The 17412-nt window shown below is 48.6% G+C and overlaps 2 protein-coding genes across 3 annotated transcripts in view; one reads left to right on the forward strand and one right to left on the reverse strand.

Annotated features, from left to right (window-relative positions):
• Positions 1 to 8249, forward strand: part of DNAJC7 (DnaJ (Hsp40) homolog, subfamily C, member 7) — a 33435-nt gene extending 25186 nt beyond the window's left edge. The window contains exons 8-14 of the mRNA XM_005875754.2: positions 111 to 275; positions 1300 to 1391; positions 4481 to 4554; positions 4954 to 5100; positions 5335 to 5487; positions 7428 to 7490; positions 7910 to 8249. Of these exons, the coding sequence (XP_005875816.1) occupies positions 111 to 275; positions 1300 to 1391; positions 4481 to 4554; positions 4954 to 5100; positions 5335 to 5487; positions 7428 to 7490; positions 7910 to 7947 (732 nt within the window). The 3' untranslated portion in view covers positions 7948 to 8249. The remainder of the gene's footprint in view (positions 1 to 110; positions 276 to 1299; positions 1392 to 4480; positions 4555 to 4953; positions 5101 to 5334; positions 5488 to 7427; positions 7491 to 7909) is intronic.
• Positions 8250 to 9510: 1261 nt separating this feature from the next.
• The window catches only part of CNP (2',3'-cyclic nucleotide 3' phosphodiesterase), an 8212-nt gene continuing 310 nt past the window's right edge, over positions 9511 to 17412 (reverse strand). For both annotated transcript variants that reach the window (XM_005875755.2, XM_014547252.1), the window contains exons 2-4: positions 15680 to 16346; positions 12974 to 13113; positions 9511 to 10952 (exon numbers count right to left, since the gene is read on the reverse strand). In XM_005875755.2, coding sequence (XP_005875817.1) covers positions 10503 to 10952; positions 12974 to 13113; positions 15680 to 16346 — 1257 coding nt within the window. In that variant the 3' untranslated portion in view covers positions 9511 to 10502. The remainder of the gene's footprint in view (positions 10953 to 12973; positions 13114 to 15679; positions 16347 to 17412) is intronic.

Consider the following 17412-nt stretch of genomic DNA (forward strand, 5'->3'; position numbering starts at 1 on the left):
TGTGTGATGCTGAACTACTGGGATCAAGAAATTAAAAATAGGGTAGTCTCTGTGCAGGGGTTCTGAGGCTTTCTGGATGTGAACTGACCTCCCCTTGCTTTTCTCTATAGAATGCCAAAGCACTGAAAGCAAAGAAAGAAGATGGAAATAAAGCCTTTAAAGAAGGAAATTACAAGCTAGCATATGAACTGTACACAGAAGCCCTGGGGATAGACCCCAACAATATAAAAACAAATGCTAAACTCTACTGTAATCGGGGTACGGTTAATTCCAAGGTAAGCACTTGGTCTGGGGGCCTATGGAGATTTTTTTAAGGGACATGGAAGAGGTCTTGGGAAATCTCCCCACTGAGGGTAGCCCAGAAGACAGGAGGAAAAGCTGTTTGGTATCTCAGCTTATTAAGACCTTCCTTCTGAGAGGCAAGCTTTTATATTTTCTGTGGAACTTAGGGGCACTTGAGCAACGATGTAAAGTCCTTTTTTTCCAGAGAATGACAGGAGCTCTGGGACAGTTGTTGAAGCAAGTATTGTTGCTTCTTTTTGCCTAAGCAAGTGATTCTTTAGGAGTGATTTGGAGGAAATGAGAGTATGAGGCAGGCTTGGGTTTTTTCCTTCAGCATAACTGATGGTCACCATGCTCAGTTGAAAAGAGAGTGCCCCTGTGGTCCTATCCACTGTAGAAAACAAGAGTAGGCTCCTTGCAGAGTTCCGGTAGTTAAAAATCCCAGTAATCCTGATCCCTCTAGTTCAGTGATGGCGAACCTATGACACGCATGTCAGGTGACACGCAAACTCATTTTTTTTGGTTGATTTTTCTTTGTTAAATGGCATTTAAATATGTAAAATAAATATCAAAAATATAAATCTTTGTTTTACTATGGTTGCAAATATCAAAAAATTTCTATATGTGACATGGCACCAGAGTTAAGTTAGGGTTTTTAAAAATGCTGACACGCCGAGCTCAAAAGGTTCGCCATCACTGCTCTAGTTGGTCTCTGGAAGAATGGAGGGCAGGAACCACCCTTACTATTTCCACTGTTGAGCACTAACCTGGAATAGTAGAGGTGGTTTTATCCTTGTAGATAAGTGTGCCTGGCTTCCATTACTTAGAGAAGGAACCAATTTCAAATTTGGTGTCCTTAGTCCACTGAGATAGAGACTTTCCCAGTGACCAAGAACAAGTGTGACAATTGGAGAGCCAGCATGACCAATCCCCTTAGAATTTTGAAGCCATGCTCACAGCTTCTGGGCTCCCTCGATCACCACCATGTGAAGTATGACTGCTCTCTCTCTCCTGAAGCTTAGGAAACTAGATGATGCAATAGAAGACTGCACAAGTGCAGTGAAGCTCGATGACACTTACATAAAAGCCTACTTGAGAAGAGCTCAGTGGTGAGTGCCTCTGCTGGGTGGGGGGAAGAGGGAGTTGCTGCTGGCCTGCCAGGGGAATTGCATTATGGATGATGAAGCAGACCCGGGGATGTTGTGAGGTCATTTGGTCCTTCCCCCTGCCTCTAGGTGGGATTGTTCCAGCCCTAAACTATGTTTATAGACCTCCAGCGGAGGAGATTGCACAAGCTCCCTCAGTCTCCCATGCCTGTGTCTTACGCCCCTCACGGTCAGTAAGTTTCCTCTGATGCCTGACCCAAATACCTTTTGTTAAAGTTTAAATCCATTTTCTTTGGAGATTTTGTTTTGTGTTGTACACTTTTGCTCTAACTTGGCACAGTGCTTGGAACATAGTAAGTGCTCACTCAATAAATGTTGAATGAATGTATGGTGTTTGGAAGAAGAATAATCTTGGAGACAGTTGAGAGTCTTGCTTAGCCTGTTTGTTTGGGTTAGGAAAGACAGTCTTAAAGTTAGAAGAGATTTAATCTAGCTCAACCTCCCAGCAGTATATGGAACCCCCTTTGAAAATACCCATCTGACTAGCTGATTTCCGAGCCAGGGTATGCCTGCCTTTAGTGCCCAGAGCATACTTGTTCATCTTAACTCTTGGACCCACCAGAGTCTTCTCCATGCAGGAATATTAGCAAGAGCTAGAAGAGACCCCTTTCAAAAATTAATCTTACTTCTTTTTTTTTTTTTTTAAATCCTCACCTGCAGATATGTTTAGAGAGGGGAGAGAGACAGAGAGAGAGAGATGTAACATCAATCAGTTACATCCCTTACATGCCCCAACCGGGGATCGAGCCCGCAACCTAGTAATGTGCCCTGACGGGGAATGGAATCCGCAACCTTTTGGTGTACAGGATAATGCCCCAACCAACTGAGCCACTCAGCCAATGCAAATCTATCTTTTTTCAGATTCTTTCCCAGACAAGGAACCTCCCATTTTTAAAATTTCTAATGGAAGACCTACTTGTATACCGATCTTCCATTGCCCCTTCAGTCCTCATTATGAAATGTCATTTCTAAAGAGTAGGTGCTGTACTGCCTGATGAGCCTATCATTCTTTAAGTGCCCAAGTCTCATCGGTGGTGCAGAAGGTGGTGCAGGAGGTGGCCTAGTTTTGCCAAAATTATCCACATTTTTTTAAAATAGGAAAACTGCTACGTGCGTGGATTTTTAAGTAGAGGACTAAGTCTCTGAAACAGAAACAAATGCAAAATTATAGATTCTGTGAGACCAACTGTCAGTTAATCTCATCTTTACAAACCACTGACAAACAAATGTGGAAGCTTCGAAAGATAAGAGTACCCTTTGACCCAGCTAAAGACTTATTTTAACAGATGCAAAATGCTGTATACATGTTTACTACAGTTTTAACTAATAGCAAAAATGGAGAATCACCTGTATGTCTAGATACATGATACTGCAATGGCGGGAGAACAGACATTCTTGATTTGTTAGGAGGAGGATGAATGGAGGTTATTTTTTTTATATGGGTACAATAAACAAAAATCAGGAGTTGCTTTGATCAGAGACATATCATCTTTGTGGTAGAAATAAAACTGTCCTGAGTGGCTCTACTTTTGAGATCCCACCACAGGGGGCAGCAGCATAGTTGGGCACAGTTGGTTGAGACTTTGGCAACAGCCCCCACAAGAAGAATTGGAGATTAGCTCAGACCAGGGGCCTGATTGTTGTCCTAGTCTGCCTCAGTTTGTCCCTAAAGTTGGGGAGATGTCAGATCATTGCTATATTTCCCATCATGAGCTGGCATTTCCCATTCTCCCTAAGGCTTTGCTTACTTTTCTACTTCAACTTCAGAAAAACTTTTAAATGTAAGAATGTCCTAGAACTTTTTTTTATTAAGTGTGAGATAAAATGCAAGTCACTATAAAACCAGCTTGTTGAGCATATCACACATGGATCTGGAAAGTTCATCAAGGTTTCTTGTCAGATCATTCTACACCCAGGGCTATCAGTTACCAATTTTTTTTTCACTTCAATTTATATTATACTTCATCCTGTAAATGGGTTCTCTGAGCTCCTAATAGCATTTGTGTCCATAGGGCATGGTTTAGTTATCTTTTTTTTTTTTAAGGCATAAATCAAGGTGTTGACAGAAAGTCAGAGATACCTCAACTGTTGGGCTTCTCTTTGGCCAGCTATGTAAGCAGCACTTCCTCTGCCTGGCCTGCAAGCCTGGTGGGCTCTGTGGTGTTTGGGAAGATGGGCCTGTGTGGGAGCATTGGAGTAAATTGAATCTTTGTTGTGCGTCGGCCAGCTGCACTGCATAGTCACTTCCCATTCCTCAACTGACGGTGTCTGTCTCTATGACCACTACTGCAGTCTATGTAATTGGTAGCCAGTCTTGGTGCCAATGATCTTATCAGGACACAGAAGATGCCCCCTTGGCTTCTGTGGAGGAAACACTTAAAAGGTCTAGCAGTTGGCCTATCAAAAGCTAGATTCCTCCCATCTTGGGCCAGGTCCCCTCCTTTCTTTTGCACCATCCAAATGGAAGCAAGCCTAAGTTTAGAGTCCTTTTCTGTCTCACCTATATCTCTCAGATTGATTGGTCTTAATGAAAGCATTTGCCAGTGGCCACCACCTTGACCTTGATCCTTCTAGTGGCTCACTAATCCCACTTCCACTCTGGATTGAGGCTGGCCCTGCATGTTTATGGCACTCTATGTTTCAAAGCTCTTCCATATCCATTTATCTCACTTGATAATTTTTCTCGTGTGTTTTAATCTCAATCAAATGGGTGCTTTCACATTGCCTTTCCTAAGGCAGGCCAGATGCCTCTTGGTGGCTCTATGAAATCAAAAGGAAGTTTCTCTTGGTTGCTTTCTGCTCAGAGCAGACTATCACTTTGCGGGTTGGGTGCAAGTGGCATGAGACCTCTCTATTTTTCTCAAGGAAGTGTGGTGGTTAATTTTTTCTCATGCTAACTTAAGGACTCCTGTTTCATGAAGCATCTCAACCAAAAGTCTGTGTTTCATGCTTGAGCCATGCCTCTTCCTCTAGAGTGATACTGAAGGCCATTGCTATTTATGTCACTCTACTGCCCTGTATTTCCTTCTCAGTTACATGGACACAGAACAGTATGAAGAAGCAGTGCGGGACTATGAAAAAGTGTATCAGACGGAGAAAACAAAAGGTAAAGGTATTTGGAAGCATGCTTCTCAGGAAACGGTGTGGCCTTACTTGTAGGCCCTAAGAACTGGACACGGGTGATTTGATTTAGGGATCATGATTGTAGCTGGAGCTTATTCGATCACCAGCCAGGAAGAAGTGAACAGAAATCCTGAGTGTAGAACGGGGCATCTATTTTTCTGGTCCCAAATCTTGCCTGTTAACTTCACATCCTTTTCTCTGTGATGAGACTGATGTGAGAAACTCTAAGTATGAGTAGATTTTTTTTAATCTCTAGGGGGAAAACACACCATAAAAGCCCCTGGTATAGTTAACAAGACTTCTGACTCCAACACATCTGGGCTGGGACCTGGTAGGGGAAGCCAGATCAGATTTGTCCTTGATGCTAGATGTCTCCCTTTAGAACACAAACAACTCCTTAAAAATGCACAGATGGAACTAAAGAAGAGTAAGAGGAAAGATTACTACAAGATTCTGGGAGTGGACAAGAATGCCTCTGAGGATGAGATCAAGAAAGCTTATCGGAAACGGGCCTTGATGCACCATCCAGGTAGAGCTGTGGGGAGTGGACTCCGTGGGAAGAGCAAGCCAGGCTGGCCCAGTAACAAACTCAGTCCAGAATGAAAGCCTCAGAGAGGCGCTTCACTGGGAAGAAGGTGTTGCTAAGTTCAGTGCCCTCCAAATTTTGGGAAGTACCGAATTCTAAAGTCAGACATCAAGTGGTCTTTCTCTTTAACTTCTTTCTTGAGACTCTGAGACGAGTTCCCTGTACTCCCCCCTTTAGATCGGCACAGTGGAGCCAGTGCCGAAGTTCAGAAGGAGGAGGAGAAAAAGTTCAAGGAAGTTGGAGAAGCTTTTACCATCCTCTCTGATCCCAAGAAAAAGACTCGCTATGACAGTGGACAGGACCTGGATGAGGAGGGCATGAATATGGGTGGTGAGTTGGTTTGGGCAACCTGGGATGCATCTGATAGCTGTAGAATTTTAGAATATTTTTGAAGACACTCCAGAGGGAAAGACTATGTAATCAGCCAGTGGCGCGCAGTGATTCGTAAAGCATGCCCTTGATCTAGACCTGTGGCATGTGAGGCACCGTGTTGGGTGCTGGAAATAATAAAGATGAATCAAACAGGTTTCCTGACCTCTGGGAACCCAGTCTAGAGGTTTGCAAACTTCTACCTGCAGACCAAATCTGACCCCTGATCTAATAGACATGGAATCAAGTGAGTGCAATTAAGTGTAGCACGTGCCCAGGGGGCACTGGGGAGTGAGTTTAGCAAGGGAAGGAAGGCATGGAAGTGCAGAAAAGTAAACCACCCTTGGGAGTTCCAAGGGGCTCTGAGGGATAGAGGGTGCTCGAGGCGGGCAGTGTGGAGAGATTAGCTGGAGCAGACCTCAGGAGGCCTTAGGGGATGGAGTAGGATTATGGGCTTTTCCTGTTGGCTGGAATTTCTTTTGCTCCTACTACAAAGTGTATTCTGATATTTATTTGCATCATACATTCCTGTAAGCACTCACAGATTTTAATTTCCCCCAAAAGACTTAGGATGAAGTAAAGCACAGCTATCAACATCATTGCTCACTTTGAGCTCAGAGATAAGAGAGGCCTTGAACTATGCCCACTTCTCAGACCACTGTCTCTAATGCCAACCCCTTTTCCTTCACTAAGAAAAACTTTTGGAACTTACAGTAAGATTGATACTGATGTATAGATAACCCTGACCTCTCCAGTTCAGTGAGAGAGAAAAACCTAGGTTTACCGGTAATGGAGCTATAATCCATCAAAAGCTATTTAAGAGTTTTAAGTAGGGGAGTTATGGGCCAGATTTAGGCTCTGGAAATACATTTGTGATGGCAGCAAAGAGGTGGTTTGGAGGAAGAGAATAGCAAGGGAGGGAAGACAGTAGATGGAAAGGACTGGCGGGCACAGTTGGGAGATGACGGGCTCAGCAGGAGTTGGTTGCTTGAATGTGTTGGGAGAGGGAAAGGACTAAGTTGAGAGTGGCTCTGGCATAGCAGACTCAATGGGGCCATTCACTGAGCAAGGGGACCCAGGAAGATGAACAGATGTGCTGGCAAAGAATTCACTTTTGGACACAGTGTGCCTTTGGGATTCAGGGGTGGAGATAAATCTTTCTGTGCAACTTAGGTCAGGCAGTGGTTGGGGGCATCAGACCTGCTGTGGCCTCATGACACGGGCACAGTGCTGGAGTCAGACAGAAGTTGGAATTAATCAGTTATTTTGCTTTTACTACCCACATGATCTTGGGCAAATTACTTGAGCTCTCTACTTATGTTTCATTGAATATAAATTGGTAATGATACTTAATCCTGAGAAACTGTTTTTAGGATTAAATGATATATATGCAAAGTACCCGGCACCATGATTGGCACCTACTTGGTGTTTTAATAAACCACAAGTTTTCTGGAATACAGTTTATACAGCATAGAATCAAACAGATACAATAAATTATAGGTCTTGTATTTATTCTCGGTAGTGTGTGATAAATTTTAGCCTTTTCAGTAGCAGCCCCAAGCATTATAGGGAGATAGTGTGGGGAAAGTCTGTGGCATTCCCAATTGTGGAGAAGAGAGGGCCAGCTAACTGGGTTGAGGCAAAGAACGCTCTCCTTTGGGGTTGGGGCTGCACGTGGGAACAGAAGGGAACATAGCCCAGGAGTGGGGTCAAGTAGTAAGATTTGCATAGGGTGGGGCAGATGTCCTCACCTCTAGTCTGAAGCTGGGGAAACTGAGGGAGGGTGATACTATCTGGGAAAGCTTTGGAGACCCATTCTGAGTGTCATGATAAATTCCCCTTCAAACACTTCTATTTTTTTCACCTTTTTGTTCCTTCCCTGTTTCTCACCTTGCCCACAGATTTTGATGCAAACAATATCTTCAAGGCATTCTTCGGTGGGCCTGGGGGCTTCAGCTTTGAAGGTGGGTATGCCTGCTGTTCTTGGGAGTCCCCAGTTAGGGAGCTCTTTGATCAGGGGGCTCATGATTGGAGGCAGCTGAATTCTCATCTAGTGGGGCCTCTGTCCCCTCCAGCGTGGCTGAGGATAGCAGAAGGGAGCTTTCTGGGCACCTTGCCTTATTGTCACACCTCCACAGGGTCAGGGAGGCGTTGCTAACTACCTAGTACCAGGGCTTGTCTGCAAGAGGGGAGGTGTTAGAAGCTACACACACACACAACATGCTCATGTGCTCCCTTACATCCCAGGGCCCAGGCTGTTTGATACCATTAGAGCTTCTTCTCTGACTTTGAAGCAGCCCTTGGAGACTTCTCCATAATCAGAGCAAAGTGATATTTCCTAGAAAATCCAAAGTCAACTAACAAGCCCTTTTTTTCCCTACAGCATCTGGTCCTGGGAATTTCTTTTTTCAATTTGGCTAATGAAAGGAAACCATCCAGAATCCAGAAAATGCCGACTTGCTCAGTTTAACCTTGAATGTGGACACAATTCACCTCCTCCCTTCATCATGTCTCCATGTACTTAGAGCAGTTTCGTTTTCTCAGTTGGATGCCCTGTGTCTGTGAGTGGGGTGAAGGAAAGGGAGCCAGCACTGAAGACTGCGGGGAGGGGAGGGAGGCGGGGGGTAGACAGGGAGGCAGCTTGTGAATTTTTGTTTTACTGTTTAACTTTATTAAAAAAAGAGAGAATAAAATGTTTTGATCCTTTCTGGCACTTTGCTCTGCCAGATGCTTTGTCAGTGGGCCAGAGCTGAGCCCCCAGCACGGACCTAATGCTGACGTGGTCTTCAGGCTCACAAGCTGCCCCACAGGGTTGTGGGCTTCCAGAGCCTGGTGGCAGGTGGGGTGCTGGCTGCCTCTCCCAAACCTGTTCGGCATGGAAGTGCTGCGCAGGTGCTGGGTATGCCGCTGGGCCCGGTCTGTTGTCAGTCATAGGGAACTGAGTTCAGAAAACATGCCTGCTTTATGGTGGAGGCCACCAGAAGTCACTAGCAGCTGTGTATGTCCAAAGCTCACATAGAGCAGGGGTGGATGTGTGTCAGGCCAGGCTAACCTAGACAGAGGTTTACATGGACTCTCACAGTTCCTCTTGCAGGTTTGAGGGAGATGGAGACAAGGTAAAACCCTGCCTCCTGGGCCCAGGGATCTGGTTGCTGACGTTTGCCCACACAGTTGGAAACACCGTTATTAGCAAATGCCCTCACTTCTCCACTGGTGCCCTTTCTGCCTGGGCAGCAAGCTGGAGAAGGAAGCCATGGCACATGTCATGCCGGTCGGGTCAGGCTTAGTGTTTGTGGTGAGGAATCTTGTGGGGATTTCCAGGCAGACACTAGGGTCTTCGTCTGAAACGGGTTTTTGGTGCTTGGGTGGTAGAGATGGTGGAGCAGACCTTGGACCAAACAGATACCATGATTTCTTTTCCGAGCCCCTGCCTTATTCTTTTCTAGTCCTCCCCCTTTGGTGCCAAGGCCATGGTGAAGAGATGACTGATTTAGGCCTAGGAACTCCCCTGTGTAGCTGTCCAGACCGTTGTTGGAAGAGACTGAAAGTCAGGCCCTCCCTTGTGATTGAAGCACCACTGACCTGGGGAAATCCATACTAGCAGTTTGGGGTCTTGCTTCTCTGAGAAGTCTTTCATGCGTTTTTTTGTTTGGGGTTTGTGTTTTTTTTCTGAGAAGTCTTTCTGACTGGGCTGGGCACACCTGTGGGCCTGTTTTAGTAGTTAATAGGGGATGAGACTCTGTGCTCTGCATCCCTCATACCCAGCCAACCCCCACTTTCTGTGTGTGTCTAAGACCAGCCTCTCTCCTTTCTGTCTCCTCATGAAAGCCAACACTGTTCAGCTGCCCAGCCTCGCCACAGCTGTGGCCAGCCAGCAGTGGGGAGACAGGACCGATGGCCCCAAGCTGTGGAACAAAGACACACCCAGCCCTCGTCCCAGGGAAGAGAAGCTGGGCGCAGAAGGGTGAGAGAGACTCACACAGCTAGGATTAACACGATTTATTTCATTATCAGTATTACAAGTTACTGAGGTTGGGCAAAGCCAGGTTGGTAACTCAAATCCCAAGCACTTTTTGTCAAGTGACAACCTAATTAGCAAGGCTCTGTTACTGAGCAGAGGGTAGTGGAGGGCACCCCAGGAACCATAGTCCATGTAGCAGTGTTAACCCCTTCTCAAAAGCACTGGGTGGGGCTTAGCCCTTAACAGCCGGGAGTCCAGTCCATTGGCTCTTAGTACCCACCAGCCCCCTTTAGAGGAGGCACAGAGGCCTCCAGAGGCACCAAGGAGGCAAGATGGGCTGGGCAGACTGCAAGACTGGAGCTTCCCCACCACGCACTGTCTCTGGCCTCGGTCTCCCATCACATAGCAGGGCCACACCACTAGGAAGGATGGCCCCCCCATCCCCTTCCTGGGGTGAGGCCAGCAGCCAGCCTGGGGTGTGGCTGCTGCTTACTGATCTGTTTTCTTTCCTAGCTATCAAACTGTTACCTAGTTACAGTGTGAAGAAGGAAGGGACAGGCACTTAAAAGGTTAACCCCTTTTCTACCCTGATAAGCAGCCTCAGTCTTCCTGAGGCTACACTGATTAAGAAATAGGATCAAAGCCCAGGGATCCTCCCCTCTCACTCCCACCACCAGTGTCCCGTGGCTGAAGGGACGCGGAGCCCTGAGGTCTCTCCCACTAGCCAGCTCTGGACAGGGCTCATGGTTGTGGCTGCAGCTCCAGGCCCAGCTCGGCCCAGCTTATCAGCTCTGGTCCAGATTCCTGAATGGTACCTGCCCCCACCCCTTTGTGTTGAGAGCTTGAATTAGACAGGAAGAGGGTAGGCAGAAAAAGGGGCAGTTATCTTACAAGTTTTGAAAAGGTTATAAGGTTAACTGAATAAAAAAAAATCTTAAAGATCAAGCAGAGGGCATGCTTCCTTCTGCACCCCCTTCCCTTCTAAAGAGGGGCACCCGAGGGGTGGTGAGAACACTCAGTTGATGGTGCAGGACTGAAAGACACCCCCCTTGCGACCGCCCTGTGTGGGCACAGGTTTGCCCTTCCCATAGTAGCCCGTGAAGATGGCCCTGACCTTCAGATTCTTAGTCAGGTTCAGCATCCAGCGCCCATTGCCCAAGGAGAAGAGCTTGCCCCGGGGTGTCTCCCCCACCTCCTCTCCTCGGCTGCCCCCCTTCTCCTGCCGTATAATCTCCAGGAGGTCAATGCCAGTCTGCACGGCCTCCACGTCATCCGCGCAGCCTAGGGTGATGTGAGCACGGCTCCCCCGGGGCAGGCTGTCAGAGGGAGACAGCTTGTCCACGTCATTTGGCCACAGTGGCAGCTCCTGCTCACTCAGCTCCACCCGGGCTCCCGTTGTCTTGGGCGTCACAAAGAGGGCAGAGATGGTCAGTGTGAAGGCCTTGGAGTAAGACTTCTTCACCACCTGCAGAGAGAGAGAATGAGAATGAGGACCAAGCTAGAGGTGGTGGCCAGCAGAGAGGACAGCTGTGAAGCGTGGGTCTGGCAGGTGAGCACAAGTGAGCAGAGCCCTTTGGTAAAAGGCATAGCATCCATAAATATCACTAACAGCCTGTGTGGTGTCGGGGTGTTTTTCCACTGACTGTTGAGGCTAATGTGAAAAAACAAGGTCGTTGTAGCTGGTCTGGCTCAGTGGATAGAGCCTCGCCTGAGGACTGAAAGGTCCCAGGTTCGATTCCAGTCAGGGGCACATGCCCGGGTTGCCAGCTTGATCCCCAGTAGGGGTTGTGCAGGAGGCAGCCAATCAATGATTCTCTATCATCATTGATGTTTCTCTCCCTCTCCCTCTCCCTTCCTCTCTGAAATCAATAAAAATATATTTTAAAAAAGAACAATGTGTTTAGAATCTAGTCTCCCCCTCCCCCCTTACTAGCTGCAGGGCTTTGAGCAAGCTGTTGAACTTCTCTCCATTGGCTTCTTCATCTGTAAAATGGAATGACACTAGAACCCATCTCCATGTGAGGGTTAAAGGAGTGACTGGGTGAAGAGCTTAGAACAGTGTTGGGCCTAGTCAGTGTGGCTCAGTGGTTGAGCGTTGACCTGTGAACCAGGAAGTTGTGGTTTGAATCCCGGTCAGGGCACATGCCCAAGTTGCGGGCTCTATTCCCAATGTGGGGCATGCAGGAGGCAGCGAACCAATGATTCTCTCATCATTGATGTTTCTATCTCTCCCTCTCCCTTCCTCTCTGAAATCAATAAAAATATATTTTAAAAAAGAACAATGTCAGGCACGTAAGTGCTACTGTCATGAGTACTGGGCTTCCCCTGGTCATAGCTACCCTGATAACCAGGCCATAGCCTGGAGGGCAGGACGAGGTGAGAAATAAATGCCTGGAGCAAAACCTTGCTTTACATCTGATTGTACATCTGGTTATATCTGTTTCTCAGAGAAAGCCCATCTGACCATAAAAGCTTCTCTATATTTCTGCTCCCAGTCCTTTGTCCCAGTGGTGTCTAGCACATAAAAGATGCTTAACACATATTGCTAAATGAATGAATGGTTAAAGATGGTAGTAAACGTGTTATACACTTTTTTAAATACATTTTTATTGATTTCAGAGAAGGGAGAGGGAGAGAAAGATAGAAACATCAATGAGAGAGAATCATTGATCAGCTGCCTCCTGCAGGCTCCTATTGGAGATCGAGCCCGCAACCTGGGCATGTGCCCTGGACTGGAATCGAACGAGGGACCCTTCAGTCAGCAGGCTAGTGCTCTATCCACTGAGCCAAACCAGCCAGGGCAATATATACTTATTCTTGAAGTTAGGCTAGGTGCTGGGAAGAGAGGTGAGCCCAAATAAAAAATGTTTGCCCTCAGGGAGCTTCCATTTCAGTGGGAAGAGACCAATGACCACACAAGTAAACTGGCTACATTAACTTAGGCAGAGAAGTGGGGGGAGATGGTGGAGGGTCAGGGAAGGCCTTGCTGAGGTGACCTGCAGGAGGCTAGAGACAGCCATGTATATCCCGGCAACAGATCACCATGTCGCTGTGGGCGAGGATACCAGTTGTGAGGTGAGGAAGGAACGGGTACCCCCAAGCCAATAAACCTCGTTATTCCAGGACACTTGTTACTTGGGGGCAAGGCGAGGCCTCAGACCTGAGGACAGAAACCTCAGCACCAGGCTCCCTCAGGAGACTGAATGGAGGCTTACAGAGGCCAGAGCAGGAGTTTGCTCCCAACCATTAACCTACAGGTGAACCAGCACTGGTGGGCAGGCCTAGGACAAATGCGCACGCTGGCAGCACTGCCAGGCGGGCCCCAGAAAGGACTCCTGAGGTCTGTGCAATAAGCCGTGCAGAGGGGTGAGCTGGAGCAGATTTCATTTTTCTTGAGCTGCCATCTTGTTTTCCTGCCTTAAGCCAGTACCACCTCCAGAGCCCTGCCCCCTCCCCACTTCCCCCGTGTCCCTTAGGAGCACTCACATCCTGCTGGGCGTACTCCTCGGCCCCGGCAGCCTTCCCGTAGTCACAGAACTTGGTTGTGCAGTGCAGCACGCCTGGGGGTCTCTTCCCAAAGTAGGCGACCAGATCAACCTTCTCCCTGTGCTCATCCCCAGAGGCAACTGCAGGGAGAGAGAGAGGAGTGAGTCATCAGGGCAGAGAGCAGGGGCATTCCAACATCTATCACCAAGAACATTGAGGCCCAGAGTTAAACAAACCTTAAGCATAAATTCTTGAGCCCTGGCCAGGTAGCTTAATTGGTTAGAGTGTCATCCCAATATGCCAAGGTTGCAGGTTTGATCCTCAGTCAAGAATCAATCAAAGAATGCATAAATAAGTGGAAGACCAGACCTCTCTTTTTCTCCCTTACCCTCTCTAAAATCAAAAATTTTTTAAAAGCATAAATTCTTGAGCACTCCACTGTAAATCATTTATTCATTAGTTGGTCAAACTAATAACAACTCCAGAGCTTTAAAAGGGTACATAATTCATGGCCAGTATGGTTCAATGATTAGAGCATTAGCACACACATCAAAGGGTCACAGGTTCGATTCCTGGTCAAGGGCATGTACCTGGGTTGCAGGTTCAATCCCCGACCAAGGGCGTGTGCAGAAGGCAACCAATTGATGTGTCTCTCACATCGATGTTTCTCTCCCCATACCTTCTTCCCTTGCACTCTAAAAAAATTAATGGAAAAAATATCCTAAGGTGAGGATTAACACACACAAAAAAAAGGTGCTAAATTCCCTGACTACGTTATGTAGATTTTTACATCTCATCCCCAGACTTGAACACTAAGGCACTTGTAACCCGGAGATAGGCAGCATAAGTCATTCACCAGCATCACATCTACAATGGGAATCCACAAGTCATGAAAAGTGGGGTAGCCAGAACTGGTTTGGCTCAGTGGATAGAGCGTCGGCCTGCGGACTGAAAGGTCCCAGGTTCGGTTCCGGTCAAGGGCATGTACCTGGGTTGCGGGCACATCCCCAGTAGGAGGTGTACAGGAGGCAGCTGATCGATGTTTCTCTCTCATCGATGTTTCTAACTCTCTCTCTCCCTTCCTCTCTGTAAAAAATCAATAAAATATATTTTTTTAAAAAAAGAAAAGTGGGGTAAAAGGAGAAAAAAAAGATGGTTGGGAACTATGTGATACAATGGAAGGTGCGGGAAAGAGCATAATTAACACCCTAGCTCACTTATAAGCCATTTGGCCCTTATCTGTCATTGAAGTACAACAATTAGGGTGACCATACACCCCAGTTTTCCCACAACCACCCAGGTAAGTCGTAACAGCACCCTAGTTCACTCAGTGGGATAGTTACCTGGTCACCATACTATGTTGTGTGCCTTGCGGCTTGTTTGATGGGTGAGCGCCTATACAAGGTCTGGGATGTAATGGGCCTTGGGATATAATGGGATGTTACTATGTGGCTGGTAGACAAGACAAGGTTTGGAAGTACCTGCGATTTCAATGTCTAGACTCCAAGCCTGTGGCTAGCTTCAAAGTCACTAGGGTTTTCCCTGTTTATTCCCAGAATCAAGTACCTGCGAGGACATCAATCACTCTCCCTGGGGGAGGCCTCTACTCGGAGAGCAGTACATTTCTCCTGTGGTATCCGGGGCAGAAAAGGATTCCGGTTTATAATGGCAAAAAGCAGCTTCAAGAGGCAGTGACTCTAGGGCAGAGCCACCAGCTCTAACCAGGAGCCCTGCCCCTGGGGTGCTTTTCTCTCAAGCTATTCACAGGTGCAGGACTCACACCCGGCCAGTGTCACTGCATTCCCTGGTTCCCCAGGATTCAAGCTTTAGGAGCCGAGCAGAGCAAAGAGTTCTCCGAGAACATAAACAGGCACTAATTACTGCCTCTCAGCAACACAAGTATTGGGGGGGGTGGGGGGGGCATTTCAAGTATGAACATAACCTAAAATTTGGGGGAACTAGAAATGGGTTAAATGAACAGATTAATGGGTGACATATCCCCAATAGGCACTGCAGGAGAATAAAGGTCACCAGGGCCCTTATACAAACCTACTCCATCACTGGAGCAAATGGCCCTTACCAGTAGATAACCCTGGGGAGGCCCCTGCTGGAGTGGACAAAGTCCCAGCTCTCACTATGGCTTTGGGCAAACCCCACATCCCTTCAGGGCCTGCTTTCCATCTGCAAAACAAGGGCATTTGGACTAGGTGGGATGCCACAAAAGGTGCACTTTGTAGCCCAAGGCCCGAGAACCATCAGCCCCAGTGAAGTCACCATAGTCCTAGTTACAATGTTTTTGCAGCATAGGATTTTGTGGAACCTTTCAGAAAAATGGTTCTGCTGCTAAAAATGAGTTTGAAAACATTGGGCCAGATTCTTCTCCTAAGGTCATATGAAATGCTGACATATTTTCTGTTAGGACAGTAATTTGTTTTTCCCACCTCTAAGACAGGGTCTACATTCCCCTGGGAGAGGGGAACTGGGGAGAAAAAAGGGTGAAATGGAAGGGAAGCACCTCTCCATATCCCGCTCTACTCCCACTACCCAAGGCTACCCCTGCCTGGTACTAGGTGACCCTCCACCTGCTTCCCCACTGGCCCCCAGCGCTTCGAGGACACATGGTCCTGTGCATGCAGCACCTTGTGCACAGCCAGGGGACTGATGAATGAGGCTAACTGCCCCCACCCTGCCCACCCCACCACCTACAGTGCTGACGCTCCTTCTTGAAGGCCTTGTTGTTGCCCAGCTCATCCAGGAAGGCCTGGCCAGCTTTTCGGAGGGTCTCAGAACTCTTCTTGGTCAGGAACCAGCCGAAGAAGAGTGGCAGGAAGTCCTTCTCCAGCCCGGGCTTCAGCTTCTTCAGCTCATCAACCGACAGCCCCCACTGGCTCTTCTCCTTGAGCTGGGCACAGTCCAGCCTCCACGCCGTCTTGGGCTCTACCAGTAGCACCTGGTACTGGTACTGGTCAGCCATTTCAAAGAGCTGCTCCAGCCGCTCCCGCTCATGGTTGGTGTCGTCCAGCACAAGGACCCGGATGTCCCGGCGGCAGCAGTCAGCCAGGTCCTTGTCCAGCCGCTTGTACTCCTCGGAGAAGCCTCCTCGAGCGGGGGTGATCTTGTAACTGTCGGCAGACACCGTCTTGGTGCTGTCACGGTACCTGTCCGTGATGACCCGGGCCAGAGTGGACTTGCCACTCCCTGGCAGGCCACGCAGGATGAAGAGCGTCTTGCACTCTTGCAGCGTGCCCACCGTCTCCTCGTCCTGCAGGAAGGGAAACTGCAGCTCAGGCTTGTCCTTGGCTCCTAAGGATGACATCTTGCGGAAGAAGATCTTGGGCAGGAATGTATGGCTCTTTCGAGAGAAGCCTCTATTCTGTGTGAAGAGGGAAGAGCAGAGGTCAGCCTGGTCCCTCGTAGCTCCTTGTTCCCTGGTCTCTGGCCTCCTCCTAACTGGGAGCCCCTCCCTGCCTGGAGCTCTCAGCTGGATTTACAGGTACCCTGGGTGCTGTGGGTGCCTTTCTCTTCTCTCCTGGACCGACTGCTTCTGGTTGTGGAGGAGGAAGGGCAGGCTTGTCTGAGCTTTCCCAAACTCTTACTTTCCTCTATCAGAGCAACCCACTGCTGTCGCCTCTAAAGAAAAATGTGCGCCCTGGCTGGTTTGGCTCAGTGGATAGAGCGCCGGCCTGCAGACTGAAAAGTCTGGGTTTGATTCCAGTCAAGGGCACATGCCTGGGTTGCGGGCTCGGTCCCTATGGGAGTGTGCAGGAAGCAGCCGATCAATGATTCTCTCTCATCATTGATGTTTCTCTCTCCCACTCTCCCTTCCTCTCTGAAATCAAAAATATATTTTTTAAAAAATGTGCTGGGAGTGCCTGCAGGGAGGGCCTGAGGCTGAGCTGCTAGGGACCCCTAACTTTGATATTCTCCGCACCTGCCTCTTGGGAGGTAGGAGTCTGATGTCTGGGCACAGCCACAGCTGCCCTGGCTCTGAGTGTGCTGAGAGTGGGTGGAGAAGGGTTACCCAAAGACTGCCTCCCTTCCCCCAACAATGGCAGCAACAGATAATACTCTCTTGTCTGGGATGGGGGGACAATGGTCCCACAGAAGGGCGGGTGGGGGGCAGGGCAGGAGAGCGCTGGACAAAGGGCCTCATTCACCACGCGTGCCACCGCCTCCCCTGCGCTCAGCCCCCTCACAGTCCTGGTCTCTGTGCCCGCACCCGGGCTGGGCAGCTCGGGCACCTGCGTTCGGGCCCAGCTCCACCCCCGCTCTGCTGTGTGTCCCAGCACCTCTCCGAGCCTCTGTTTCCTGCCAGCCAAAGCCACAGGTGACAACAGCGCTTACTATGCGCTGACTTCTCCACACCAGCCCCACCTCCCGTCGGCACCCAGAGAAGGGAGCGGGCCACTGGGTTCCGGGACCAGGCCCCGGGCAGGGGG

Source organism: Myotis brandtii, unplaced genomic scaffold, assembly GCF_000412655.1.
Source record: "Myotis brandtii unplaced genomic scaffold, ASM41265v1 scaffold469, whole genome shotgun sequence".
Lineage (NCBI taxonomy): Eukaryota > Metazoa > Chordata > Mammalia > Chiroptera > Vespertilionidae > Myotis > Myotis brandtii.